Source organism: Hipposideros armiger, unplaced genomic scaffold, assembly GCF_001890085.2.
Source record: "Hipposideros armiger isolate ML-2016 unplaced genomic scaffold, ASM189008v1 scaffold_466, whole genome shotgun sequence".
NCBI lineage: Eukaryota > Metazoa > Chordata > Mammalia > Chiroptera > Hipposideridae > Hipposideros > Hipposideros armiger.
The window spans coordinates 718,909-746,314 of NW_017731816.1; the positions used below are offsets into that span (position 1 = coordinate 718,909).

A 27,406-nucleotide genomic window follows, 5' to 3' on the forward strand; every position below is an offset into this window, starting at 1 on the left:
CCTCCCTGCCAGCCCCAGGTGCTCTGGGGTGTCTGGCTTACCTTGTCCCCGGCCAGGACCTTGAAGGAGGCAATGACCTGGTCAGCCGTATCTGTGTCGGTGGTCTCCCTGGACATGAAGTCGATGAAGGCTTGGAAGGTCACGAGGCCGCTGTGGTTGGGGTCAACCACGCTCATGATTCGGTTGAACTCAGCATCGCCCTGCGAGGGGGGAGTGGGGCAGGGGAAAGGCAGCTTTTGAGCGGGGTAGGGTGGCCAGGCCCCGCCAGCTGAACCCAGCCAGGAGGGCAGGGCCTGGCCCTGGCATGCATGCTGTGTCGTCACCCTGCCTCCGAGGATCTTGGCCCCCCAAGCTGACTGCCCCATGTGCCCCAGACCAGGGACGGTCCCCCACTGCTCCTCCCCTCTCCTCCCATGTTTTTGGGAAGTGGGGAGTGAGGTGTAGATCAAACATGTCTGCTGCTCCTCAGCGCTAGGCTCACAAGTTAGCTCTGGAGGGGGTTGGGGTGGGGGGGAGAGAGAAAGAAAGAGAGAAAGAGAAAGAAAGGGGAAGAGAGCCAGAGTCTGACCTCCTCTCTCCAGAGACTCCAGAAAGGAGGTGGGAGGCTCAGGGAGTCATCGGAGGGACCCCAGCCCAGCAGATGCAGCCGAGGAGGAGGGGGGAGCTGAGGCTGCACTGCTCTGGTGGAGGGGTGTCCCCGAGGACCTGGAAACTGGGGGTGGTGCGAAGAGGAGCAGGAGGAGGAGGAAGGGGAGGAGGGACAGGAGGGGGAGGAGGGGAGAAGAGGAGGCGCGGCACAGCAGCGAGGGAGGCAGAGGCTGCATACCAGGCTGTATCCTGTGGAGATAAGCAGAGCCCTGAAGTCATCGGAGTCCATGCTGCCTGTCTGCTTCTGCTCGAGGACGCAGGGACAGCAGAGAAGGCCAGGCCCAGAGTAGACAAGAGGGGCCGCCCCATGTGCACAGCGGGAAAACAGGACAGTGGCAGGAGCGGGGGAGACAGAGGCGGCCCCGAGAGACCAGGTAAGGGGGAAGGTGTCCAGATAGACACAGGTAGGGAGAAGGCAAGAGCGCCGGTGAGATGGAACACACAACGGAAAAGGTGGAAATGGTGAGGGAGGGGAGACAGAGAGAAGGAGAGAGAGAGAGAGAAGAGCAGTTAATGCCGTGGTCTGCTGGGGCCCAGGGGGCGCGTACCTGCCGGTCATTCTCCACGTCGTAGCCCAGGCTGATGAGGCAGGCCTTGAACTCCTCCGGCCCCAGTGCCCCGCCGTGGTCCTGCCGGGCGTCCGAAGGCAGGTGTGCAAGGGGCGGTGTGGAGACCAGGCCAGCGCAGAGGTGGGAGAGGGGCCAGGGTCACATGCAGAGGGCAGGGGGAGGGGAACACATGGGGGAGGGAAACACAGAGTTAGAGGTGACATGGACAAGGTGATGACCAGGGATGGCTGGGGCAGGTGGAGGGGCATGGTGGCCTGAAGGGCAGTCAGAGGCCTCCCCTCACCTCCTCTGGGCCAGAGCGGGATGGGGGCTGAGTGGTGCATGATTGAGGATTGAGTCCTAGGACTCGGAGTGAGTGCGAGCGCACCTCGCCTCCAGCGTTTGGGGTGGGGGAAAGCGGGCTGCACCCCTCCCTGCTTGGGAGGTCAGGGTCCCTGTCTGACAGTGCAGGGCTGAGGTTGCACACTCCTACCCAGAGGCAGAAGGAAGGCAGATGACATCAGGCCAGCACAGGGTGGATGAGACTGGGGCAAACTCTAGACTCAGGCCCTTCTAAAGGGGTTGTCAGAACAAATCTTAATTTTAGGAACACTATGTGTATGTGTGACCAGATTCACAGGCCAGGTCTCAAATCTCGGGTGTGCTGGGACTTATTCAGTCCCAGGGTCTCATTGGCACAGCCCCAGAGAAAGGGCTCAGGAGCCCCCCTTATCCTCCCGAGGGAAACTAATCATGCTGTAGGTCAAGGTGATGCACCTCTGCACCCCTTTCCGTGGCTGAGGCCCCGCCAGCCCATGAGCAGCAGCCAACACTCAGCAACAGTGATATGAAGGAACGGACAGATGCAAAGACGGAGTGGGCAAGATGGGACGGTGACAGCGGTGACAGCAGGGAGGGAAGACGCCAAGGGGCAGAGGGAGCTGCTCACCTTGTCAAAGTGGTTGAAGGACGCCCGGAACTCCTGCATCTGCTCCTGACTGATGCCCTTGGCGTCGCGGGTGAGGATCTGGTTCTCGACCTCGTTGATGGTGCGGGCGATGGTGGTGAGCAGCTGCTCCCAGCCCACGCGGATGTGCTGGGGGAGGAGCAAGGGTGTGACTGCAGGCCAGGCCGGTGGGGTGCTGGGACCACTGCAGCTGCTGCTGAGGGGACCCTGGAACTGGGTTCTCCCCACATGGGGTGTGTACGTGGCCTGGAATCAGGCTGGTCCTGACTGACTCCCAAATGTCAGTCCAGCCCCACACTCTCCTGTGCATCTCATATGCTCACAAGAACAGGTGTGGCACCCACCTGCTGCCTCTGCCAATCATCAGGGTTCATGGCACCTTAGTATATTTCCTGGTGACAGGTGCAGCAGAGGGCTAGAGCCCAGTACCTGTGCCGGGATCCACATGGGAACTTTGCAGAGGTATGCTGGGCAATGTTTAACTGGTTTTCTGGGGGGGGGGGGGGGGGGGTGGAAACCCTTTTATTTTTTGTTTTTTCGGCATCTGTGGTGTACATGGTCATCATGGATGATTTCAAGCTACCAATATGATGGTAACCAGCATAACCAGCCCTGTTACCGCAACCCGGCCGTAGAGCCGGTGCGCACGGACTCCAGCACGCACTGGCTGGACCTGTGCCCTCGAGCCCCAGGACCAAGTGCTGAGGCCACAGTGGGGGCAGGTGCTGCCCTCCCAACTCTCCCAGGAGCTTGTCCTGAGATGTGTGCTGTCATGGTGGTGGGAGCGTAATGGTAGAAAAACAGTAAACATTTTGATCTAGCCTTTTCAGTCAGAGTAAAAGGAGACAGCGGAAGCAGCAGACACCGTCCCACTGGGCGGCACAGGGCTCCTCCGTGCTAGTGGCAGGGAGAGCGGGGCGAGGGGCGCCTGGCGGGGGCGGCATACCTCCATGGTGTAGTTGGTGTGCTTGTTGTCGAAGATGAGGGCCTCCTGGATGAGCTGGTGCTGCTGCTCCAGCAGGTCCAGGTTCGGCTTGTAGTCCACGATGCTGCACTCGTACTGCTTCAGGTGGCTCAGCTGGTCCTCCAGGGTCCCGTTCATCTCGATGGAGATGCGTCCAATCTCCTGCACAGAAGGAGGGTGCCGCTGGTAGGGGGGCTGGCGGACCCTTGGCTTTTGCCCAGGGGTCCCCCTCCTGGAAGGCCTACGGCTCGCTGACTATCCCCTCCAGTCCCGCCCTCTAATGTAAAAGCAGCCACCCTGGGGATCTCTGTGCCAAGTGCTGCACACGCCTAACATCACTGCACACTTGACCCACTGTGATGGGCCCTGTCCACAGATGTGGCAACTGAGGCCCAAAGACAGCAAGCTCTCACAGCAAGAGGCAGTCGGGGTCTGAACCAGGCCTGGCCGGCTTCAGAGCCCGTGGCTCAGGAGCACGGACACCCCCACACGCCATCTCCACGGTGGCCACCCTGTGCGGCGGGCACTGAGCCAGGGCCGCCTGCCTACACTCCTCCTGGCTGTTGTGAGTTTCAGTGAGGTTGCTCTGGTCAGCATGTGCCTGGTGCGTAGTGAGCGCTCGATAAGTGGTGGCCAGTCACAATTGGCAACATTACCAGCCTTCCTGTGGCCGGGTCACCAGGGTCACTGTGAGCACGTCGTGAAGGTCTGGGCTCAGACCACCTGGGTCATAGCTACGCCAGTGCTCACAGCAGGGCCGGCACCGAGCAGCACGTGGCAGCATTTGTCAAGGGAATGACATAGCTGTTTCACCCCTTTTAGAGATGAAAAAACTGAGGAGCAAGGTTAAACTGTGCCTGAGTTCACGATCACCAGTCAAGGCAGGGTCAAAGCTCGAACCCACCTCTAAGTGACTCCTCAGCCATGTAGCCCTCTGGGTGGCGCTGCCATTTCCATCGACATCTTATCCACCCCCTAATCCCACCAGGCCAGTGAGTTGAGACCCACATCCACCAGGCCTCCAGGTCCACAGGGCCTGGGAGCACAGGGGACATCCCACCGGGGGTGGGCGACCTCCTGCTCCCTGGGGACTTTTTCCCAACTCTGCCCTGGGTTCAGCAGGGCTGTCATGATGGTGCCTCACCTCCATCTTAGTCTGGATCCAGGGTCCCACGATGTTGGCCTGGCTGGCGAACTGGCGGCGGAGGTGCTCGTTGGACTGCTGCTTGGTCTGCTCCTCCAGGAGGGCGTGGTCCCGCTTGGGCACCAGCTGCTGCACCTGGGGGCGAGACAGAGCAGGAATGGTCAGAGTGCAGCCCCCTCGCTTGGCCCCCTCACCTGGCCCTGACCAGGGGCACTGCCCACCTTCTCCCACTTGGAGTTGATGATCTGGGGGGTGACAGTGGTGTAGGGATTGCTGCCAGACAGTTTGATGTGGTTGCTTTCTGCGATCCTCTGGGCCTCCTTGTGGATGGCCAGGATGGCCTCCCGTTCCCTGTCGGCGTCAGGCAGCGTGGACTTGAACTGGTCGTGGGCTGAGATCAGGCCCTGGGGGAGAAGAAGGGGTGAGCGGCAGCCCAGGCCTGTGGGGGTGCCACGAGAAGGGCGGGCAGAGGCGGACCTCGATCTCCTCGATGGTGTGGACGATGAACATGTCCTGGAGGTCCTCCATGGCACTCTCCATCCAGTTGTTGAAGGGGGCTGCTCGCTTGGCATATTCCAGGTGCAGCTGGTCGATGGTCTCTAGCTGTTTCTCCGTTTTCTGGCATGGGTGGGGAGGGACAGTGGAGGAAGGTCAGTCAGCGAACAGGAGGGGCTGGGGGATGGGGAGGGGTCTGGGGGCTCCAGGGGCTCAGAGCCTATCCCCGAGGGCAGTGGTGGCACCGGGCACCAGTGTGACATTGCCCCTCCTCACCTCCAAGGCTTCCCTGCGACTGTGGGTCAGCGAGCCAAGGGCGTCCCACTGGTCGCAAATCTTCTGGCACCGGGTATTGACGTTGTGGGAGTCATAGTAATCCAGCTCGCTGCGGGCAGGACAGAGAGCAGTGAGACCCGGCAGGAGGCCATCAAGGGTATACCTGGACCCACCTGCCCCCAAGTGTCCCAGGCCCTGGTGCCAGGGGACATCCATGTTGAAGGCTATGTCATCCATCGCCCCTTTGGCCCATGGTCCCCACGGACAGGAGGAATTCAAGGGCTGGGGTTGGGGGAGAAGGTAACAGAGGGCTTCCTCCTGCTCCCCCTCTTTGAGTTCCTGCTCTGCAATGATAAAGTCACTTGGGGGGAGGGGGAGAGGGGCACCTAGAGCCTGTGTGTGGATTGCTTTTCCATTTAAAGGAAGTCTAGCAGAGTGTGCTGGTTGGAGCATGGGCTCTGCAGCCCAGTTCCCTAGGTCTGAATTCTGGCTGCATAACTTTGTATTTGTGCAGCCCTGGGCAAGAGAACGCCCTACTGTGGACACCTATTTTCTCGTCTGCGAAGCGGTGGCGGCTTATCTCAGAGAGCAAGTCACTCAGTGTGTGTGCAGTGCTTAGAGCAGTCCCTGGCTCCCAGCAGGTAAAAGGAGCAACAGCTATTTATTAAAGGTGTGTATCTATTTTAATGGGTGTTAAGAAAAAGTACAGAACTGGCTTGCAATCTCATCCTAAGCAAATGATAATATATTTGAGAAAAGAGTGAGCTGACTGTGGTTACAGGTTATTATTATTCGGATGACTTGAAGTTTGGGCAACACTGGACTGATACAATCATTCCTGGCCCCCAGCCCTCCACATGCTCCCTGCCTCTTCACCCGCCTCAGCAGCCCCAGGATTCCCGTCTCCTGCGGTCCAGACACTTGGATACTCTTAGTACCCTAGGGAGTTAGGGTACAGGCAAAACCTTGGGGGTCTGGTGATGGGTGGGGAGCAAGAAACAACTTTGGGAAAGAATAGGACATGGGGACCACCAGATGGTTGTGTCACCCGCCTGGTGAGCCAGACAGGCAGGGAGGATACAGGCCTGGGGGGTGGGGGGTGGGCAGGCAAGACCAGGAGAAGAAGCAAGGATGGGATTCAGAGGGCAAGGAGGCCTGGGTTCTACTTCTGTCTTGACCACTGCCTATCTGTGTGGCCTTGGCCTTGGCCCTTGGCCTCTCTGTGCCTCAGTTCCCCCTCTATCACACGGGGGGCCATCAACATTTAAGGCTATCAGTCATCCATGCTGGGGGATTAAATGAGCTGGTACAGGTAGAGCACTGAGTGCTCTGTGAGTTTGTGTCACTGCCATTAATCAATGCTCATCTGGGTGGTCCACCCAGGCTTGTCCTGGCTGGCCCTCGGTCCCGACTCATCTTTGGGGGAACGGACAGCACCCTAAACAGCCCTCCCTTTCTCTCCTCCAGGGCTACTGTCCAGAAAGCTGCTTCAGGGACCGCCTGTTCCCTGGCTCAGGGTAATGGGTTTCACATGGCTGCTCCCCAGTGCCTGAGAAGGAGGCTGGTCTAGGATTTATTCCAAGTCTGTTTCTTAGCAGCTTCCACAGGCTTGTACGTCAACTGGGGAACCTGCCCATGTCCCACCCCCCACAATCCCTGCATACATCTGTGTCTGTGGCCTCGCCTTCCTTGGCCTGGGTGTGCCAGGTGCAGGGACTCCAGCTTAGAACTGCTGCAGGACCCCAAGGGGTGCCTCCAACAGGGACAAAAGACACTGTACTTCTGTCTCTGGGCGAGCAAATGGGAAAGCCCCAGCCAACCGGGCAATGTGGAGGGAGTGAGTCAGGAAGGAAACCGACCCTCCCTAGCACAGAGCTCTTCTGGCCATCACTCTGGGTCCCAGCCTTACGGGAAGAACTCTCAGGGTGACTGTGGCCGGGTGGGGGGGTGTCTGTGGAAGGGGCAGTACTAGCCAAGGATCCTATTTTTGAGCAGACAGCTATTTTAGGAGCCCTGTCGCCCCTCCAGGATCTGTGGATTTTCCATGAAGTAATGGCCTGGGCCCTCCCTGCTGCTGGCTGCTGCGCTGGTGGAAGAAGGCCACATTCACTGGCTCTGGAGGTTCAGTGTACTAATTGTGTGCACAAGTTTATCTGACTGGGGCACGGAAGGGAGGGCAAAGAAGCCGGCTGGCTGGAAGCTCTCACAATAGTGTATTCTGAGCAGGAGCGGGAAGGGGCCCGAAGAACAATGGGCTCTCTGTGCACTCTGCAGCCCAGTTCCTCAAGGAGGAATGGTGGTGGGGGTGGGGACTGGACTGCCCCCCACCCCATCAGGGGGCCAGGGATCTCCCTGGTGTGGCAGGCAAGGGGGTGGAGCCAAGGGACCCCTGCAGTGCGAAGAATCAGGACAAGGGGTCAGAGAATCTAGACCCCCACTGTGTTTCTTATCCAGGGTTAAGACAAGATGGGCAAAAGGCATCACCCCATAAGGTGCTGGCATCTGAACGGAGGGGTGAGGAAGACCCTAACTCCAGGCGTGAGGCAGTGGTGGTGCCGCCCACCACTGCTCTGGGCGGGATGCTGGAGAGGAAGAGGGTGACGGGACACCGTGAGCCCACACTTACTTGAGCTCCTGGGCAATAGCCGCGATCTGCTCCACACGGTCCTGGTGTGCGGCCAGGTCGCTCTCGAATGCCTCGTGCTTTCGGATGAGGGCTTTGATGTCTGACAGGGTGGCTGTTTCATAGTCCCGGTGCTTCAGCATGGCTTCCTTCCCTGGGGGTGGGACAGAGGGCAGTAGGCACTGAGACAGCAGCACAGCAGGAGTCCAACCAGAGGGAGGGAAAATGGGACAGACCCCACATCCTGCCTGGTTGAGGATGGCACCATGCAGGCTAGAAACTTATGGAATCCTTTTCCTTGCCCTTTCCAGAGATCTCTAAGCCTAACTACGTCCTGGAAGGAGCTGGGAGACACCGTGGTGTTGGTGGGCCTGAGCCAGATATCCCAATTCAACCTGTGTTTTCTAATCTTAGTGTCCTGCAGCGGTAGGAGGCCCTAGGAACTGGACTACATTACCATGGCTGGAAAGGTCGACAGCATCTGTGGAGGGCTGTGATCTGGAAAGGTGGCTGCGGGTACAGCCCATGCCTCAGCAGGGTAGGGGAAATTCCAGTCAGGGTCCTTCCAAGAGCCTAACCCCCTGCCTGCCCCCTGGCACTTGGGGGCTGGCTCTCCCTTGGGACGGTGGTCCTATCATCACACATCTACATGGCCTACACTGTCCTAAGGGCTTTCCATGTGCAGTGAGGCAGGGCCCATCATCAGGCCCTTTGAAGGAAAGGAGAAACACTGTTATTAGTCCTGGAGTCTGGCTAATTACACACCCGAGAACAGCAGCTCAAGTGAGTCCTGTAAGCATAGTAAGGTAGTGCAGAACTGGGGGGAAAATGCCAGCCTGGGAAGGGGCGCTGCTTTAGGTCAAGCCACCTCAGGCTGCCCCTGGAGTGGCAGGTCAGAGAGACCCCCCCGTCCCCCTGCCCTGTAGCTCGGCACCAGAGCTTCAGAGCGAGCAACAGTGCCATCCCATTGCCAATACCAGGGCCTAGTCTAAATGGGGCCGACACCAGTGCCTAGTCTAGTCTTATGAGGTGGTGTTCGAGAAGGGCAGGCATGGAGCCAGGACCATCGCATGTGAGCCACCCCGAGGACAGGGCCTGGCATTGGCAGGCAGGAGGCGGCAGCCTGGGAGACTGACTCCACTGGCCCTGCCACCCTAGCCCTGGGGTAGGAGGCTCAACCACAAAGGCAAGCTTGCAATTCCCTTCCCCAAATTGCTTTCTCCCACGGGTGGGAACCCGAAATAGTAGGTTACCACTTCTCTGCCTCAGCAGAGTTTCAGAAGGGCTGGCAAGGGGTGCTCTGGAAGGCTGGGAGGAGCAGGCTACGGCCACCTTGGATGCAGGCCAAGGGGCAGTTACGGAAGTGACACAGGGTTCGTTTTGGTTTTTTTCCCCTCAACCCTAGACCCTCAAGCCTGCAGGCTGTGGGGGATGGTAAGAGAGACCAGGAGGTTGGTCTGTCCTGTTTTGCATAATTGGGTGGCACAGAGGCTGCAGGCTTTAGGTCCGGGGAATGAGAGTGGGCAGGCCTGCCTGGGGGCTCCGGGCTGACTCAAGATGTAGAGCCAGATGCCAAAGCACCTGCGGGGAGGCAGAGGTGGGGCAGGGGCGTGTGGAGGCCACTGAACCAGTTGGTCCGCCCTGGCACAAGATTGGGCCAACTTCTCCTAAACGCCTTCCTGTGAAGGCCAGGCCCTGAGTCATTCCCAGGGAGGGAGCTCTGGTGGGCCATCACTCCCATATACCGGACCTCAGGAGACCATCTTCCCAGGGCTTCCTAGAGCCCCAGGCAAGGGACTGAGAGTTGATAACCAGAAGGGAAATCCAGAGGAATGATGCCCAGAGCCTGTGGAATGGCAATGGAGATACAGGACGTGGATAATGACAGGAGGAAACAGTTCAGTCTGAGCACGTGGAACAGGGTACAGTAAAATCCACTGAAACGCACAAGGGCTCTCTGATGTGAGAAATGCCAAAATCTGATGGCCTGTGAGTTCCCCGGGCAGGGACCTCACCTACCTGGGAAACTACTGTGCACAGGGAAGAGACAAAGGGGCGTTTGTGGAATGAATGAATGAACAAATGAAGTAAATGCTAACAGCCCCTCCTCCAGGGTCGGGGGTAGAACCATGGGCGCCACTTCTGTGAGACATGAGGGAGGCGCCTGCATCCCAGCCTGCAGGCCCCATCCTCACCTCCCCTTCCAGTCTCTCCCTCTGCTTTCCTTCCCTGGCACAGGCTGCCGCTGGACAACAGCCTCCTGAGCTAATGTGAGGGCAGTATTGGGCTGTAGCCAGGGACACGGTGACGTGGGTCCAGGTCTGTGGATTACGCAGAGTTGCGTGTTCGCATGCTGGAAGGGGTGGAGCCTCTGGGGAGGTCTCAGCATCTGGCCAGCGTTGGGGCTGCTGAGAGGGGGGACTGAAGGAACCCCCAGAGGCTCAGTGAGGACCTCATGGTGAGCTGAGGGGGTAGGAGGGATTGAAAACCACCCTGAGCAATGTCAGGAAGTGTGAAATTTGCTGGGCAGGCTGGTGGCAGGGGGCAGAGACAGAGTCGGGAAGGAAGGGGGAGGGGGGGAGTCTTGTGGATGGTTCTCGGCTTCCCAAGCACTGGCTGTTTCAGGCCCTGGTATCTGGAATCCCAACCATGGTGTGGGCCCTGACCGAGGGCCAGGGACGTGACGGAATTCCACATCCCGAGCCAAGGGGACATGCAGCTGCAGAGCAGCCGAAACACAGGAGGCAGTGCTGCCCTTCTGGGAGAAGCCACTCCGCAGGGGGGCCAGGCCCCCTGGAAGGAGGCTCTGGGACGGGGCAGGAGGTGAGAAGGCGCTCCCAGACTGGGCCACAGGGGAGGGTGTGTGGCTGGTGGTCAGTGAGCACTGTCTGTGGGTCAGGCGGCAGAGCCAGGAGCGGCTCCGGGACTTGCTTTTGAGGACTGTGCCGGGGAATGCAGACCCATTCAGCAACAGGGCTCTTCATTGTGAGGTCCCTGGTCACATAGGGTGTGGGAGAGGGGAGGCAGGCGGTCTGCATCCAGGCTGCCAGGGATGGGAGAGCCCGCCCCTGATGGGGACAAGGGTCACTTCCCTATGGAACTGGGATGGGGCCCAACTGCATTCCTGGATGACTGGTCTCTGGACCCAGGAAAGGGCCCACCTGTAAGTAGTCACTGAGGCCAGAGCAGATGGGCAATAGGAGGACCAGGCCCAAAACTGGTTTTTGCTGCTCAGGGCTGGATAAACCCAAAGCAGCACTTCTGACATGCACATCCCCAAGCAACAGAAAAGGAAGGTGGGGGTGGGTGTGAGTGTGTCTGAGGGACAGGAGCAGAGTGAGGGAGCCAGGAGGACCATACCATCGGTCCAGGCCTCGTGGATGGAGGCCTTCTGCCGGAACTTCTCTGCCAGGTGGTCGAGCCGCTCCAGCCTACGGATCTCATTCAGCAACCACTCCTCGTAGCCCTTCTCGGCCTGCTCCAGGTGCTGCCAGCAGTTGTTGATGTCCTGTGGGGGCAGGAGAGGGCAGGGCTACCTTGGGGGCTGGGGCATCCTGCAGGGCAATGCCTCCCTGAGGGATGCTGATGGGAAGGCAGCAAAACTGGGGGCTGGGTCATGTCTACCCCACTTTGCTACATCCACGTGCCCAGACAGGGCCCAGCACATGGCAGGTGCAATCAGTTCTTCTGGATTAAATAAATGAATGAATGAAAATAAAAAACAAATGCCATGGATGGGGCTATGGGACCCAGAAGGTGACTGTCCAGGAAGTACTGACCCTCTGTGAGAAGGGGCCTTTTGGGAGTTATGGTTGACTGGGGTGCCAAATTCAAACAATGCCACACAAACCATGTGAGGTTTGAGGATGAGCATAAAACTCTACAAAGTGATGGAGTGATGGGGGTGGGAGTAAAGTGTAAAGTGTACCTGCACCCCACCTCTGCACCCCAAAGGCTGTGCATTCTAGTTAAGAAAGACTACGCTGGCCAAACAATAAGCCTGGGGTGGTCTGGAGAATCTGCAGCCCACAAGCGGCAGGGTGGGCTCAGGAGCTGGGCCATGCCACCTGGGCCCTGACCCCCTCAGCCCCCCAGCCCCCCAGCCCCTTGGCCCCAGAGCCCCGCCCTCACCGAAACCATCCTGCCCTCAGAGGGCATGAAGGCGGGTCGGTTGCTGAGGCGCAGCTTGGTCTGCAGTGTGTTGAAGTTGATCTCCAGCTGGCACTTTTCTTGCACCTTGGGTGGCTTGTGGACGCGCCGGTAGTCGCGGAAGTCCTCCAGCTTTTGCTGCATCTCTTGGATGGTCTTTTGGGGCACGCGGTCCTCCAGCCAGGGGATGGTACGTCGGATCCACTCCAGGAGCTGTGGGCCCACAAGAGGCCATGTGGCGTTTGCAGGGGGCCCTCAGAGTCTGACAGGGCCCCTCCCGGCTCATGGGCACACGGGACCCAGATCATCCCTACTCTCCAGCCCGACTTCTCCATGATTCCTGTTGGATCCCACAGCAGGGAATTCTAGGATTATGTGCCCCCTTGGAACCACTGTGCTGCTCTTTGGTTACTTGCTGTTTGTGTCTTTGCTCTTGGTCTTCCTTTTCCTCAGATCTAAGCAGGGCCCTTCCTTGGGTGGCCTCCCCCATCACACCCCACCACATGGCCCCGCTGCCACCATCGCCCGGGTCTCACTGCTTCCTTGTTCACTGACTGTCAGTGCCCCAAGGGCAGGGCCTGCAGCATGCCTGGCTCACTAGGGGGCAACTAGCGCCATGCACAGGACCTGGGACGTTAAAAATTAGAAAGACTGAAAAAGAAGGTGATATGTACTTTTATGAACCACTCATGTCTTTGATAAAGGACAGGGTACAAACAAGCAAACAAACTGGACATTCTAGACCAATCGCAGGAGAGTAAAATCAGTTATTGTGCAGCATAGATATGCTCAGAGAAGTGGTTCCCAATGTCAAACTCTGGTGAACTGAGAAAACCAAGGACAAGGGTATCCTTGTGTGTTTACATCTTGATAAATGGTGCCAACTGCCCTTTCTTGGGACGGGCTGGGATCCTAAGATATATAAACTTTAACCTTTTCTTGGTGTTAGAAATAATGGTGGTAGCAGATGGTAGCCTTTTCTTTTAAAAATACCCGCTTAACTTGGCAAAATAAAGTGGGCCATCTTAGGTTGGCTGTCAAATACTTTTCCAAATTTTCCTGGTCCATGAAATCTCAAAGTCTGGGAACCACTGGTCTAGTAGAGAAGTCAAACTGCTGCCCCTGGGAAGCTTAAATGGTTTGTTTTTTTAATATGGAAATTTTTAAAGGAGAGAATCCAGAAGACATGTACTAAACACCCACATTCCCAACTGATGTTCCAGGTCAGGCTCTGGGGGTGGGGCTGTCTGGGTTTGAACCTCAGCTCTCTGTTCCACCAGCCCTGTGACAGTGGACGTGCGCCTGACCCTCCCTGGGCCTCAGTTTCCCCACTTGGAAAGGAGGGTAATACAAGTTCCCTCCTCGCAAGACTGCTGTGGAGAGGGCAGATCCTGTGTGTGCAGTGCTTGCCAAGGGCCTGCCATGACAAATTGCAGTCTCAGCAGGCACCATATCAGCTCTCGGTCTCTCTCCATTCTACTTAATCAGTGTCTCCATTGGGAGGGCGTGGGAATGACAATTCTTAAAAAGCTCCCCAGATGATTCTAAAGGAGTGTGGTGTTCAAAAAACTCTGTCCTTGAGTATCTGTGTAGGAACCCAAGCTCGAGACCCCAGGAGCCAGCTAGCAGAGTAACACACCAGTTTGACCCTTAGCCTTGTGAAACCAACCTGAAAGGTCACATGTCGGCTTGGACAAAGTCTACAATCTGTAACCTTATCACCTTTTCTAGAAAGTCTCACTGCCATACTTGCTCTCCCCTCTGCAAGTGTCACGTGACCTTTGGCCATGGGTAACAAAGGTGACCCGATCTTTCAGCTCACCGGGGATGTGGGTTTGTGGCACACTTACGTCACTGGCCAGCCTCTCATAATCTTCCATCAGGTGTTCATTCTCCTGATTGACAGCTAGCACCTTGCAGATCCGGTTGGCTGCTGTCTCAGCCTGGGGCAGGGGAAGCACAGAGTCAGAGCTGCCTGGGGGCTGGTGACCCTCCCTCCTGACAAGCATGTCCCTTGAAAGCTGGCTTATCCATGGCCCATACAGAGCTCCCCAAGGAGGGAAGGAGAGGAGGTGTAGCTCCAGTGAGATGGCAACCTGGCTGCCTCTGTCCTAATAGCCCTTGCTGGCGTTCACACTGCTTACTGCTCAGGCCCCCACCCAGATAGCTGGGCCCCTCAGCTCTCTTAGCTTGGACCCTGGAGGTGCTGAGAGGGGTTGGGGAGACCTCCCACGGTGGGGGAAATGGATTAACAGGCTCTCTAGTGGCCCACAAAGAGGAGGGTTGGGTGAGGCTGGGTGGGGTCTTCCACTGGGCAAGTCCTGGATGGAGTCTCCCCTTGGATGGGAAGGCAAGCTGCAGGGAGGATGAGCAGCAGAGAGCTGTGAGGATGCTGGAGCCCCTCTAAGAAGCCTGGCAGTCATTACACAGGCAGAGCATGCTAGGCCCCTTCCTAATCTTGCCCTTGTCAGCGGGGTCTGATGGCTCATGGGGCAGAATTCACAATCAATGGGGCAGAAGGGAGCCAGGGCTTCAAAGAGCAGGGTGCGGTGGAGTCAGTGACTAGTCTTTGTCCAGAACTACAGGACAATGTCCTGCCTTGTCCTGCTGTGGGGAATGCGAGGAGCGGAGAAGGCGGGTGAGGGGTGCCACACAGGGACAAGAGAGACCAGGTACCTTTCAGGAAGCACAGAAAGGGTCCAAGAGGAAGAGTTGAAACGGCAACAGAACAGGAACAGAAATAGTGAGGAGGGTCTACAGAGTGGTGGGGAAGGAAAAGAGAGGCTTGGGGATGGCTCCAGACCCAGCTAGCTACAGGCACTGATGCCCTGCCTCTCCCATCCACATGCTGCTTCTGGGACAGGCGGGAGGGGAGGTGAGTGGGGGACCAGCCGAGGTGGGTGTGAAAACACACACACACACACACACACACACACACACACACACACACAGAGCGCGTCATGCTGCAGGACACACGACATTGGCCCCAGGCAGTGCTCCTCTGAGATGAGGGCCTTGACCTGTGAACACCCGGCTCCAAGGGAGTGCAGGAAGCAGAGCCAAGGTTGCAGCTTACAGGGGAGCTGTGGAAGTTAGTCCCTGACCCCTAACTTGGAAAAGACAATGGTACCCCAAGCTTAAACCCACTCTGCTGTGCAGACCCACGAAGGTGGGGGCTGCTGGTGTTTTGTTGCACTGCTGAATTCCTGGTACCCAGCCTAAGGCTTGGTGTGGTTTAGGTACTCGGTGTCGATGAATGAATGAGTGAACAAGGAGCAGATGCTTTAGTGACTAGAAATAAACTATCAGGAGAGTTTGGGCATACTCGTGCCAGGCTTGAGGTTCGCCTTGTATTTATAAAATTAAACAAGCCCCAGAGAGTGCTCTTTTAAGAGATGGGCTTGAGTCTCAGGGGGGAAAAGACAGCAGTGATAATAAAAAGCATCCAAAGGCTGGCCTGAGAGGCGGATGCAGCCTGGAGAAGCCTGGATGCTGCACTGCCCTAAGTGAACGGCAGCGCCCAAAGGGCCTGGCTTTTATTTTCTCCCTGACAAGTGGGGCCCCACTGCAAAACCTGCAAATGCTCTGGCCTAGGCCTTCCTGCCAGTATCTACTCCCACAAATCCCTCCAGGCTTCCAGTCCCCACCGCTTGGAGCTCAACTCTCAGCACAGGAGCACAGGTGGAGCAGATGAGAAAGCACTCTTGTGAGGGCAGCGTGGTGGGCAGGGAAGCTGGCCTGGAGCCCACTGGGGGGCAGGGGGGAATCCAATGGCACACGTGCTGTTAGTCAAGGTTTGTGGCAAGAAATCTTCCATCACTGCCCACCCCCACCCCACTCTCCCTGCCTGTGCGCTCCAGCAGGACACTCCAAATGCAAGCTCCAACTGCATGCTGGGTAGATGGCGGGAGGCTATGAAACATGGCTCTGGCACGGGGCTGGGAAGAACCAGGGCGGGCAGGGGCAAGGCTGCTCCTACTACCCGGCCATGTATGGAGCACTGACAGGGCCAGGCATGGTCCTAAGCCCATCAACTGCATGAGCTCATCTCATCCTCAAAACAATCCTGTGAGACAGGCACTAGTATAAACCCCATTTTGCAGGTGGGGACACTGAAGTGAAGTGACTTATCCGAAGTCACACTACTGAGAAGCAGCAGAGCAGGGGCAGGGCAGACTGACCACAGGGAGCCGCCTGCTGGACCTGGGGCTCTGAAGAAGGTTGTTCACAGGAGGCAGCCCAGTCCCAGTCCTATGACTTCAGGGATGGCTCCCTACTGCTCTGAACTTCAATTTCCTCCTCTTTTAAGTGGGATAATGGCACCCACCCCTCCGTACAGGGGTGTGTAAAGGACTCTCTAAGAGCCTGTGCATGTGGAGTCCTGGAGGAGTGCCTAGCATGTAGTAAGTGCTCAATAAACGAGAGCTAGTTTCTTCTCCTCCTCCCTGCCTACTTGCTAATTGGTGGCACAAACTTAAGTCACTGGGCGTGCACTGCTGCCCAACACCAGAGGCAAGAGGAGGGGATAGCGGTGCCCAGGCCTCTGAGGGCCTCATTTTCCAGGGGCATCTGGGTGTCCTCCCATGTCCTCCCAGGGGCAACGTGAGGTCAACCAGGCTCAGAGAGAGCTGCCACTGGAACACACCTTTGACTGCTCTGCCTGTGTCAGAGGGGCTGCTGGGGACAGGGGCCCAGAGAGCTGGGTCAGCAGAGGCAGGGTCAGAGAAGACTCTAATCTGCTCGGGCTGAGCCTTTCCTGGGCTGTTTGGGAGAGGAAGGGGCTGCAGAGGGGTAGAAAAGCCAATGCCCCTGGTGTAAAGGCACAGCCAGTGCAGCAAGCGGGTGACCCCGTGTGGATCAATGAGAGGGAAGGGGACAACTGAGTGGACAGGAGCATGCGTCCAAACTGCTGCTCTACCCTCTAATGTGATGCTGGGACTCAACTGCTCTGAGAAACTGGGACGCCACCGCCCACCTCACAGGGTGGGCTGTATTCACAGAGTATCTGTGGTGTGTCAGCACTGGACCAGCGCCAGCTCAGCGATGGCACTGAAGCCCATGGTCACAAGACACCCGCCTGACCAGATCAGTCCTCATGCCACGGTGGCCCTCAGCCTGGCCAGGACCCCAAATACAGACAGGCGGCTGGGACGTGAGGAGGACGACAAAAGCAAGCCTCCAGCCACAGCAGTGAGGGGTGCTCCCGCCCAGCTCACCTTTTGAGCCCCCGAGAAAGCGTGGTAGAAGCAGGACACGTAAGTCATGATGGCTTTCTCATCTGGCCTCAGAGTGCCTACAATATCTGCACAGAGAGAGAGAGAAAGAGAGAGAAAGGCAGGAGAGAGTGAAAGATGCAGGGAGGGTGGCCGGGTCTGGGCCCTAGGCTCATGCAGGAGGAATAGCGCTTGCTCTGGGCTGGAAGCCAAACCCTGGCTCTGGCTGTGCAGGCCCATCTTGCTGAGGTTTGGGGGAGGGGAAGTGCGCCTGAATAGGTGGACTCCTCTTCTAACCAGGCCTGGGTTTATGACCCTAGCCATCAGCTCTAGAAAGGAAGACTTGTTTAGGGCTGAAGGGGTCAAACCCTAACTGGCCTTTCTGAAAATGTAAGATCCTATCGTGCACAAATGCCTACCCCCTTAGCATAAACGGTCTCCTGGGGCCCTAAAATAAAACCTAAATTCGTGATCCCTAAATATAATGGTCCTACACGGTGTGGCCCCATCACCTTCTCTGGCCTCGTTTTTCAACTCTCCTCGCCTTGTTTATCCTGTGCAGCCATTCCTTAGAGAAACCAAGCTTATTTCTGCCTCAGGGCCTTTGCACTTGCTCTACTCTCTGCCTGGAATCCTTTTCATACAGATGTTCACATGGCAGCTCCTGTTCCTCACTCCACATGCCTACTCACATCACGTCAGGGCAGACTTGCCCTGACGACCCCAGCTAAAGCAGCCCCCAGGCATCTCCACCCCACCATCCTGTACCATGTTCTCTACTGTGCTTATCACCATGTGAAATGATTTGATATCATGCCTGTTGTCTGCCTCACCCACTAAAATGTAAGCTCCCTGAGAGCAGACACTCTGCCTTATTCAGTCACTACTGTATCCTCAGTGCCTAGAACAGAGCCTGGCACAGATCAGGCACTCAATAGACAGTGTGAGCAAAGACTAAACGGGCAGCAATGCCAAGAAGTCGGAGCGGGGGTTGGCTTCCAGTCAGAGAGAGGCCACTGCCGTCTGCAAGAGAAATGAGGTGAGCATGGGAGGCGAGAGGCAGCAGTGGCATTGGGCAGTGGCGGCGAGGTGGGCCAGCCTGGCCCTGCCCGGTACCTTCTGCGCTCCCGAAAAGGCATGGTAGAAGCTGGACACATAGGTCATTATGGCCTTCTCGTCGGGCCGGGCCGTGTTCACGATGTCTGCAAGTGAACAACAAGGGTTAAACTGCCCAAGTAGGAGTGGGGGTTGGGGGGGTGGGAGGGGTGTCACTCACCGGGATCTCAAGGCTCCCAAGGCCAAAGCTGGCCTGGGAGAAGGACCCTTAGAGCTGATTCAGTGACCTCTGGTGATTCTGGTGGGCTTGGCCACACCCTCAGCCCCCCCACCCCCACGGTCTCTAGAAAGGCCAAGGCTGTGGGAACTGGATTAAAACGAAGCCACTTCCTCTCTCTGAGAATGGCCTCAAGGGGCTGCTGGACAGTCAATCCCAAGGGCCACCAGAGGCCAGAGGCATGGGTCCTGGCTGGGGGCGGTGCATGGCTGGGAAACGGAGCAAAGCCGGAAAAGGAAAAAACAAAACACTTCACTTTGGTGGCTCCGGACTCCTAGCCTGCGGCAGGCAGGGCAGGTAGAGGCCTTGCTTATTCGCAAGTGTCAGCCCTTCTTGGCCACCTCCTTTGTCCCCCGAAGGGAGGGGTGGGACTGGGTCAGGCAGGGCTCTGCTGGGTGCCTGGGCCCTGGCCCGAGGGGCAGCCCCCAGAGTGGACCCTTCTCAAGGCCCCCCTCCCCCACTCTTCACCCTGTTCCACCCGAGTGTGTCCGGCCTGCACACATTGATTGCTCCTGCTCTGGCTCCCATGGCGACACATTGTCCCCAGTTCACCCAGATCCCTTCAGCCATTCTCGCTGGCTCTGCCAGCTTTCTGAAGTTACCGTTAAGTCATACCCATGAAACACAGTGCTGACTGAACAAGAGGGATGTACTTACCCTCTGCATCCAACATTTTGGGGATGTCTAGGTATTTCTCGGCCACTTCAAAGGCATTGTTCAGGTTGGTGACTGGGTCGTCCTGGGGGGAGGGAGGTGAGGGAAGGAGGAAGAAATTAGTCAGGGGCAAGAAGCAGAAGGAGAAAGGAAGCAGGTTTGGCCTGGAAGGGAGGGATCTGGGGAAGGGGTAGGACTGGAAAGGGTCCTTTAGGCCATTCTTAGCCACCTGTGCTGCTGTGGGGAGGAGGGACACCTGCATAAAGTCAATTCCAACCCAAAAGAACGCCTCTGGAAATCTTGGTAGGGCAAAATAGGGACTTCTCTCCAGCAAAAATGCAGGTGTGCTCTCTTCTCACAATTTCCAACCAGCCACAGACCCCAGATTAAGCCCCCTGTCCTGAAACCCGGCAAGTGTGATCCAGACCTGAGATAGCACTGGGGCTGGAGAGCAAACCGAGTCTCCACATTCCAACCTCTCTGAACCATTCCTTCATGCCGTCTTCCACTGCTTATGAGGTTAAAGCCCACTTCACAGGGGCCCTCCTCCACATTGGCAAGCGAGAGCCCAATCCCATTACTCACTGGCTTGAACAGGCTCAGGGAGGCCCTGCCTCCCCCACCTGGAAGCCCTCTCTCTGGCTCTAGGCTGCCTCCTCCTCCAGGGGCCCTTCCAATCATGCCAACCCAGGCATGCCATGCTTCCTCTGCAGCGTTATCTGGCCCTATCCCCTCCCCACCCCACCCCATTCAGCCTGAGTACCTGTGCATGGCCTCGAGCAGCTGGCTTGCTCTGATACACTGTCCTGCCTTCCCCACAAGGCCAGGAGCTCCCAGAGCACAGGGCCTGTGTCTTACAGGGTCTCAAGCTTTGTGCAGGGCCCTGCCTAGGACATGTCTGCTAGCAGAGATGGTTTGGAATTCCTTACTCCATGGGCAGAGGGAATGCTTCCAGAATTGAGAAGTTAAGGAGGGGGATAGAAGGCTTGGCTGGCCAGGCCCTAGAATAACCCCTGGTGGTTGCAATGCCCATGGAAGGTGAAGGGGACAGTCTCTGAGAGGAGCAAGGGAGGCGAGAACTGAACCAGGGGCCTGCCCATCTGAACACAGAATCCAGCTTCGGACGCCAGCGATGAATGGACTTGGGGGACGTGATCCAGAGTTAGGGTCAGCCTCAGGGTGGCTGTGGGCCGTTGTGGGGAACGCGAGGTACATACCTTTCTCAGCTTGTCATACTCGATCAGCTCGGGCCTGTGCCGGTGGATCAGGGCATTGAAGGCAAGACCGTCCTTCCAGCTGGTGGTAGAAAGGCAAAGGTTATGAGGAGGCCCACTTGCTGTAATGGGAGCGCAGAAAGGCCCTGGGCACCCACAGCAATGACTGATTCCTGTTTATTGAGGTAGTTTAGTGAGTGTGCCAGGCACTGCAGGGAGACGGTAGTGCAGGGTGGCCGTAAGCACGGCTGCTGGAGCTGGGCGGTCTGGGTGAAATCCCGGCTCTTCTATTTACTGTTAGCGTGACCATGGTCAAATCCTATAATCTGCTACCTCAGTTTCCATGTCCATAAAATAGGGATAATAATGGTACCCACTTCAAGGGTTGTTGTGAGGATTAAATAAGTAAATATACAAACACTTAGACCACTTCCTGACACGTGACAAGTGCTTTATGACTGCTAGATGCCAGGGGCGCCGTGAGGTGTCCAGCACTATTCGTGCAAGGCTCCACTTAATGAATGGACAGGCTCCGAGGGGAGATGGCCCACCAAGGGAGGCCAACACCTGTGCTGTGTGACCTCTGCACCTTGGCTGACCTGACCCATGGGCTGGCTGAATGCCAGGATGTGGCTTGGCATGAGGGTCTTTGTTCAGAGCAGTGACAGCTGGTCACAAGCTAGACTGGTCACATTTTCTTCTCTGAGATCCTCTAAGGGCTTGTTCTTTCTGGGGTCAAGCTCAGTGTCACCTCTTCAGGAAGGCCACCCTTGACCAAAGTACTCTCCAGGTTACTTTCTATCCTATTTGGTGGTCTTTGAATAGCACTTCTCACTACCTGAAATTATGTTGTCGGTTTATCTGCACCTTTGTCAACTACGGGATCCCTCTGCTGTAGTGTAACTTTCTAAGGGGTTGGGGACTCATTTTGGTGCTGTCGTATCCCCACTCTTGGCATGCAGCAGGCACTGCACAGATATTTACTGACTGAATAAATAAATGAACTAGCAGTGCAGAGAGGACCAGGCAGCTGGTGGCAGGAACTCGAGAGAAGGACCATGTGCTTTTAGCAGCAGAGCACAATGGAAGGTCCACAGCATCCAGTGCCCAGGCCCTGGAGAGCCCAGGGACATAGAAGAACCTCTGCGGATTCAGTGACGCCCCATTCTGCATTCCTAGGTGTGCCCATCCCTAGTCCATCCACCCCGGGAGGACACCAGAGACTCAGAGGGGTGAAGTCACGAGGCCAAGCTGGATATGACCTCAGGGCTACCCCCAAAGCCTTGCTCCTAACCACCAAGTCACAAAGTCTCTGGCGACACTGGACCTCGTGTGGCACTGACCACACTTGCCTGTGTTCCAGCAACAGTGGACATGGGTCACTTTCCTCTCACCCGAGGGAGAGCAGGCTCGTGGCAGGGCTGAGTCTTGTTTCTCATGGGGGACAGAGTATATTTTCCCCAATACTCAATTCACTAGCAACTCTAAGGATAGGTCCCTCCTGAGAGCCCAAAACAAAGGAAGAGCTTTGTTGTTGCTTCTAAGGGTTGCTTGGGGAGGAAGATTCTATAAAGCCTGTCCGAGAGCCAAGCCTTAAGGCCTCTAGCTCAGGACGGTGAGGCAATTGTGGCCACCTCCTCCTCAGAGAGGCTCCCAGGGCCAGTGGCAGGGAGAGGGATTCCTCGAGGGTAGGCATCTCACAGACCATGACAAAAACCCAGGAAAAGAAGGCAGGTGGGAGGACAGTGCCTGAGGTCCCAGGAAGAGGTGAGAGAGTGAGTCGGGCTTCGGGGCTTCGGCCGGTGCTCACCTGATGTGGAAGTTCTGCACATTGACGTTCTTGTACGGAGCTGTCTTTCTCTGGCACCAGAGAAGGAGCCCTTCCTTGGCAGAGGTCTCTACAAAACACATGAGGACAGTGAGCACTGGCTCAGACCCCAACCCAGTGGGGTCGTATTTTTGGTTCAGGCAGAGCCTGGTGGAGAGTGCACCAGACGGAACAGCGGCAGCAGTGACAGTAGTAACAGGCCCTCCCATTCCATATATGGGCAGACCTCTGCTGATCCTAACCGCCAAACAGCATGCACAGCTCCAAGAAGTCACTTGTCAGGGTCCCCCCAGGAAGTGGCAGTGACAGGACAGTGTCAGGGTCTGAACCTGTGCCATGTTTCTGACCGCAAAGCCTGTGCCTTTAACTGCCAGAACACAATGTCAAACAAGCCTTTGATGCTGGCCCCAGCCTCTTGTGAACAGAGCGAAGAGTCAGCTGAAGCCCTGAGCACCTGGCCCTGCCCACTTAGGCTCTCCCAGACCTGGTAACAACTGCAGAGAAGCGGAGGGGCCTAGGTTCTACTGTCTTTGACAGACTGGGAGTGCTGAGGGCAGGGAACACATCTGTCCTAGTCACCTCTGTGGTCTGTTGCCAGAAGCCCCCTCCACATGCTGACCCAGGTGGCTTTTCTCATCCTGTGCTGCATAAAGGTGATTGCAAGCAAATGAAGCAGCTTATTTCTGGGTGCCTGGGACTGACCCCGGGTCCATGGAGGCAAAGGTCTGAGGGTGGGGGAGTCGACTGGAAACATGTAGGTGCTGACGCTCAGGAGAGCCAGACTGAGCTTGACTCTGTCACTAGTGTGCTCTGCGACTAGGTTCCTTGACTAAAATGGGGGCGATCATGCCCTCTTGACGAGGGTGATGAGAGGGTCCATCAAGATGGAGACTGTGAAAGCTAAATGTTCTGGGTAGAAACTACAGCTAGGCAGCTGTGAGGGAGGCCCCCTTCACCTGCAGCCTGCGCCAGCATCTCCACCACTCACTCCTGAGCCGGGCCAGGTCCTGTGAGTAACACCAGGAGACATGAAGACAAAACGCCTGAAACCCTAATCTAACGTTCTCCAGTTTGGGCGGAACCAGGATGGGGAGAAAGGCAGTGCTTTGCTGTCAGCAGGCGCTGGGCTCTTACCTTCCACAGAGATGTCCTGGATGGCGAACCGGAGGATGATGGTCCAAATCATCCCCAGTGTCATCTTTGCGTTGCCATCCACAATCTCTGCAGGCAGGGAGGGGGCGAAGGGTGAGAAGGGTGTTAAACCAGGGTAAGAACCCCCTCCCCCCAAAGGCAGCCTTCCTACGCCATCTAGAGTTAGCTCTGATGGTCCAACAGAGACACCCGGGCCTGTCCTCCACCACCCTCACTGGAAGATGATGTCCTTGAGCATTCCAGGAAGCACTGTCCCAAAAGCCTCTGTTACACGTGTGTCCTTGGCCACGCAGGCCTCTTCCCACCCGGCCAGCTCATTGTTTTAACCCAGCTCCTCTCCGAGGCTTGTTCTCAGCCCTCTGTTGACACCTCCATCGCACGTTATGGTCACATCTCCCCACTAGTGGGTACATGGTGTGCTATTGTTTGTTGAGAACCTGTCCGCTTCCTTCCAACCCTTGTTGCTGCCACCTTTCTCCAAGCTGCTGCTGTCTCCTCCAGAGCTCGATGCACTGCCTCCTACACCCTCCCCTGCAATCCACCTCCACACAGCAGCTATGGTGGTCCCTTTAAAAGGTGCATCAGATTTGTGTCACTTGCCGACTTAAAGCCCCACCATGCCTAAAATGAAGCCCGTGTTCTGGAGCCTGCCCTGGGCGACCTGGCCCCGCCCTCCCCAGCACTCTTCTGCTCTGTGCTTTTGGCAAGCCAGGCTCTTTGCTTTAAGGGCCTCACACCTCCAGTTCACCCACAAAGTGCGTCCCTCAACCTTTCATCAGATGGCTGGTCCTTCCCGTCCTGGAAGCCTCTGCTTAGATGTCACCTCTCCAAAATGGCTTCCCTGACCACCAATCTAAAAGTGCTCCCCGTGTCCATCCCAGGGCCTCTCTCCTGAGCACCCTCCTCTTCCCCTCACACGCTGATTGCCAGTTGGAATCACGTATCTGTTGGTTTGTTTACTTGTTCACTGCCTTCGTGATCATTTTTGCATCCCCAGTACCTGGACCCGGCTCTTGAGAAAGATACTATGGTGCCGAAGAAAGGGGACAGCGGGGGACACAAGGACCAGTTGACGGGACCGTGCTTTCTTAGCTAACTGAAAACCAACCACTCTCAACTTCTGGAATTGAGGGAGAAGGCTCTGGACCACACATTCTTCGCTTCAGCAACTTAGAGAAAAGTCATCTCTGCAACACTCAGGGCACCACCATGTGTCTACTGCTGGGTGATAGGAATGCAAGTGGCCTCATCCCGGAGGAGTCTGTCAGCCAGACATGCCTTTGGCAGTCCTCTAAATGCCTTCGGCCCCCACGCACTCAGTACACCAGATGCAAGGAGAAAGGGTGGGGAGAATGGAGGGACACTTCAAGAGACCTTGCTCACTGAACGGAAAACTCTAGGATGGGCTTGACTTGAAAAGGTGGCATAGTGGTCACCCAGAGAATGGGGCCCACCATCCCCAAGGACACACTTGAGGAAAGGGTGGAAAGGACACACAAAGGACAAGCTCCCCATGGTGAAGCTATGGGGTGAGGGCGGCTTTTGGCTTTAGTTTCAGGATAAGGAAATATGCACAGCCTGCTGCCTGGAGGTAGGGGAAGGACAGAGCATCTGCCAGTCCTTTCCTACGGCTAAGACCCCAGACCCAGAAACCAGTCAGAGCCTTCCCAGTGCGGGGCAAAGGCAGTGATTGATTCAGGCAATCTATGCTGCGTTTCTCCCAAGTGCCAAACAACCAGAGCCAGGGAGCCAAGCTGGAGAGGAGGCCACAGCTCCCACCCCCAGCCAGTTACACAGGGGAAGCTGCTCACGGAGGGCTTAGAGAGTTTCTGTGGGGAAGAAGACGGCTTCTCTCATGACACATCCACCAGCTGCTTCGTGGAAGTGCAGCTGTGCCTCCAATTCCTGTCCCCTCATAACCCCCACAAGGAAGCCACATTCCTGCACCTGCCTAGATCTTGTGGCGGGATAGGGAGATGGGGGCAGGGTGAGGCTGAGGTTCTCAGGTATTCCAAAGCCTTCAGAATGTCTCCAGTAGGCTGCCCTCCAGCTTTGTCCCGAGGCTCGACGGTCACAGGGATTGGGAGTGAACCAACTTGGGCAAGAACACAGAACATTTTTAGACTGAATTTTTCTCCAAATGAAAACTGATGACTGCCACAGGTCTCTCCTCTAACCCCTTCTGTATTTGCAGGCTAGCATTTGAGCAAAATAAATGCAGCTGTGAGAAGCAGAAGGCTGGAATGCAGCCAGGAGAAAAAGATCCATGCAAGGACAGAAAATCTCAGGGCCTGATTGAATTTTTGGGTTTTGATTTTTTTTTAAATAAACACCAACCACCTCGACTGTGGCATGCAAGGCTTGGCACCCCTCTCCCAGAGAGGTCCCGGGCGGGGGCAGAGCCTTGGAACTCGGTACATGCACTCTGGCATAGAGTCTTGGCCAAAGTCTCAGAGTCCTGTCATTCCTGACAATTAGTTTTCTTTGTTTTTCTAAAAGCTGGGACAACATGGATGTCAGGATGTAGGAAACGCTGCTCTGACTAATGAGCAGAACTATGAGCCCAGGCTGATGGGGAACTGCTGGGCTCCATCAGACCTCACCTAGTCTCCAAAAGTGCCTGTGAGCTCAAGACAAGAGCCTGGTGTGGGAAAGACAGCACGCTGTTGCTCTAGTGGAAAGGCCTAGAGTAGAGGATCACTGGGAATCCCTACCAGGTACCAGAGGATCCTGGATATCAAGTCAGAGGCCAAACTCTCCCAGGCCGTGCAGCCATCAAAGTCTGGTCACTGACCTTTGGACTTGCGCTCCCTGCCCCAGGGTCCTGACGCTGGGCCTCGAGTGCCCTTCTCCCCTCTGCAAACCCTCCTGTCCACAGATACCAGGTGGAGCCTATGGGCAGAAGTGTTCCTGGCACAGCAGAAGTCATGCTGTGTGTCTGTTGGTGTCTCTCAGGCCCAAGGAGGGCGAGTGGGGGTGTCCAGGGTCCAAGTCAAAGCCATTCCTCCCCCTGCGGAAGAAGCCTGCCCTGTGTGATCAGGGGTGCTGGAGTCCCCAGTTTTGGACTGGGTTATCCTGTATGTGGAGGGTAAGGGGAACTTGTGGGCCCAACATCACACTGAGGCAGTCACTGTGGTCACTGCAGAGGATATATTGGGTTTTAAGCACCTCAAGTACTCTGCCACCAACACAACTTCTGTTCAGAAGGCAGAGGTCGGGCCTCAGAGCCCACAGGTCAAGAACTGAGCTGCCCCAGCCAAACTTACCTTCCGCCCCAATGGAGACCAGCTTGACTCCTTTGCTGGCGATGAAGTCCAGTGCTTTGTTCACATTGTTGATTTTGTGCACTCTCATCTTGCCCCGCTCCGGCTTAGGTAACCGCTCCCCTGAGAAAGACGGGGAGAAGAGAAGCGTCAGGGTCCCCACTGCTCTCCGGAACCGGCCACCATGGCACGCTGGTCCCACCCAACAGGCCCATGGTCATACTGCTACTGCAGCCATTAAAGGCCTCACTCTTTCTAGCAGCAACAGGATGGGGTGGGCCATGTCCCGTGGACCCGCTGTGACAGGGCACCCGTCTCACATGTGATGGGTCCCACGTCCGTGGGAGAGGAGCCTCACCTGAAATGACCTCCAGGAGGAGCATGAGCTTGAGTCCGTCCCGGAAGTCCTCGTCGATATTCTCAATCTGCGTGCCAGCCTTCCGCAGGTGGGAGTTGCACCAGGCTGTGAAGGTCTGGGGAGGCAGAGCAGAGGGGGCCATGAGGGTCGGCATGGCTGCCGGGGCTTCTGACAAAGGGGCTGGGCCATGGCCCTGGGCTCGACCCTTTATATACACTGCTTCTGATCTTTACAATGACCCAGGCAGGTCGATCTGAGGATAGTTAATAGACCCACCGCATAACCACCTGGTAGATAAGCAGCAGAGCGTGGATTGAAATCCAAGTCTGCCACCCTTGGAGCAAGTGCTCTCTCCGTGACACCCTGAGTGAGTGCAGCACACACAGCAGACAGAGGTGCCACAGCCCGTCACCTGCTCATTCAGTCACGCAAACTTGACTGAGCGCCAGGCCCAAGTGTGGGAACAAGAGGCAGGGGCCCTGCTCTCGTGGAGCTCACATTCTCTTGGACAGACACAGCCAGCCCTCATCCACCCGGTGGGACAGGAAAGCCGTTGGAAAAGAAAAGCTCCCTGTAA

The 27,406-nt window shown here is 56.7% G+C and overlaps 1 protein-coding gene across 5 annotated transcripts in view; it reads right to left on the reverse strand.

Moving 5' to 3' along the window:
• ACTN4 (actinin alpha 4) overlaps nt 1-27,406 on the reverse strand; it is a 69,948-nt gene that overhangs the window by 987 nt on the left and 41,555 nt on the right. The window contains exons 2-21 of one of the 5 annotated variants that reach the window (XM_019666292.1): nt 26,830-26,944; nt 26,475-26,594; nt 23,191-23,277; nt 22,039-22,126; nt 20,232-20,310; nt 19,018-19,099; nt 18,144-18,229; nt 13,665-13,757; nt 11,797-12,027; nt 11,026-11,173; nt 7,669-7,819; nt 5,043-5,151; nt 4,749-4,889; nt 4,493-4,675; nt 4,272-4,406; nt 3,110-3,289; nt 2,146-2,292; nt 1,197-1,277; nt 827-892; nt 42-200 (exon numbers count right to left, since the gene is read on the reverse strand). In XM_019666292.1, coding sequence (XP_019521837.1) covers nt 42-200; nt 827-892; nt 1,197-1,277; nt 2,146-2,292; nt 3,110-3,289; nt 4,272-4,406; nt 4,493-4,675; nt 4,749-4,889; nt 5,043-5,151; nt 7,669-7,819; nt 11,026-11,173; nt 11,797-12,027; nt 13,665-13,757; nt 18,144-18,229; nt 19,018-19,099; nt 20,232-20,310; nt 22,039-22,126; nt 23,191-23,277; nt 26,475-26,594; nt 26,830-26,944 — 2,481 coding nt within the window. Of the gene's footprint in view, nt 1-41; nt 201-826; nt 893-1,196; nt 1,278-2,145; nt 2,293-3,109; nt 3,290-4,271; nt 4,407-4,492; nt 4,676-4,748; nt 4,890-5,042; nt 5,152-7,668; nt 7,820-11,025; nt 11,174-11,796; nt 12,028-13,664; nt 13,758-17,030; nt 17,117-18,143; nt 18,230-19,017; nt 19,100-20,231; nt 20,311-22,038; nt 22,127-23,190; nt 23,278-26,474; nt 26,595-26,829; nt 26,945-27,406 lie in introns of all 5 variants that reach the window. The other 4 variants (XM_019666288.1, XM_019666289.1, XM_019666290.1 and 1 more) reach the window with 4 other exon arrangements.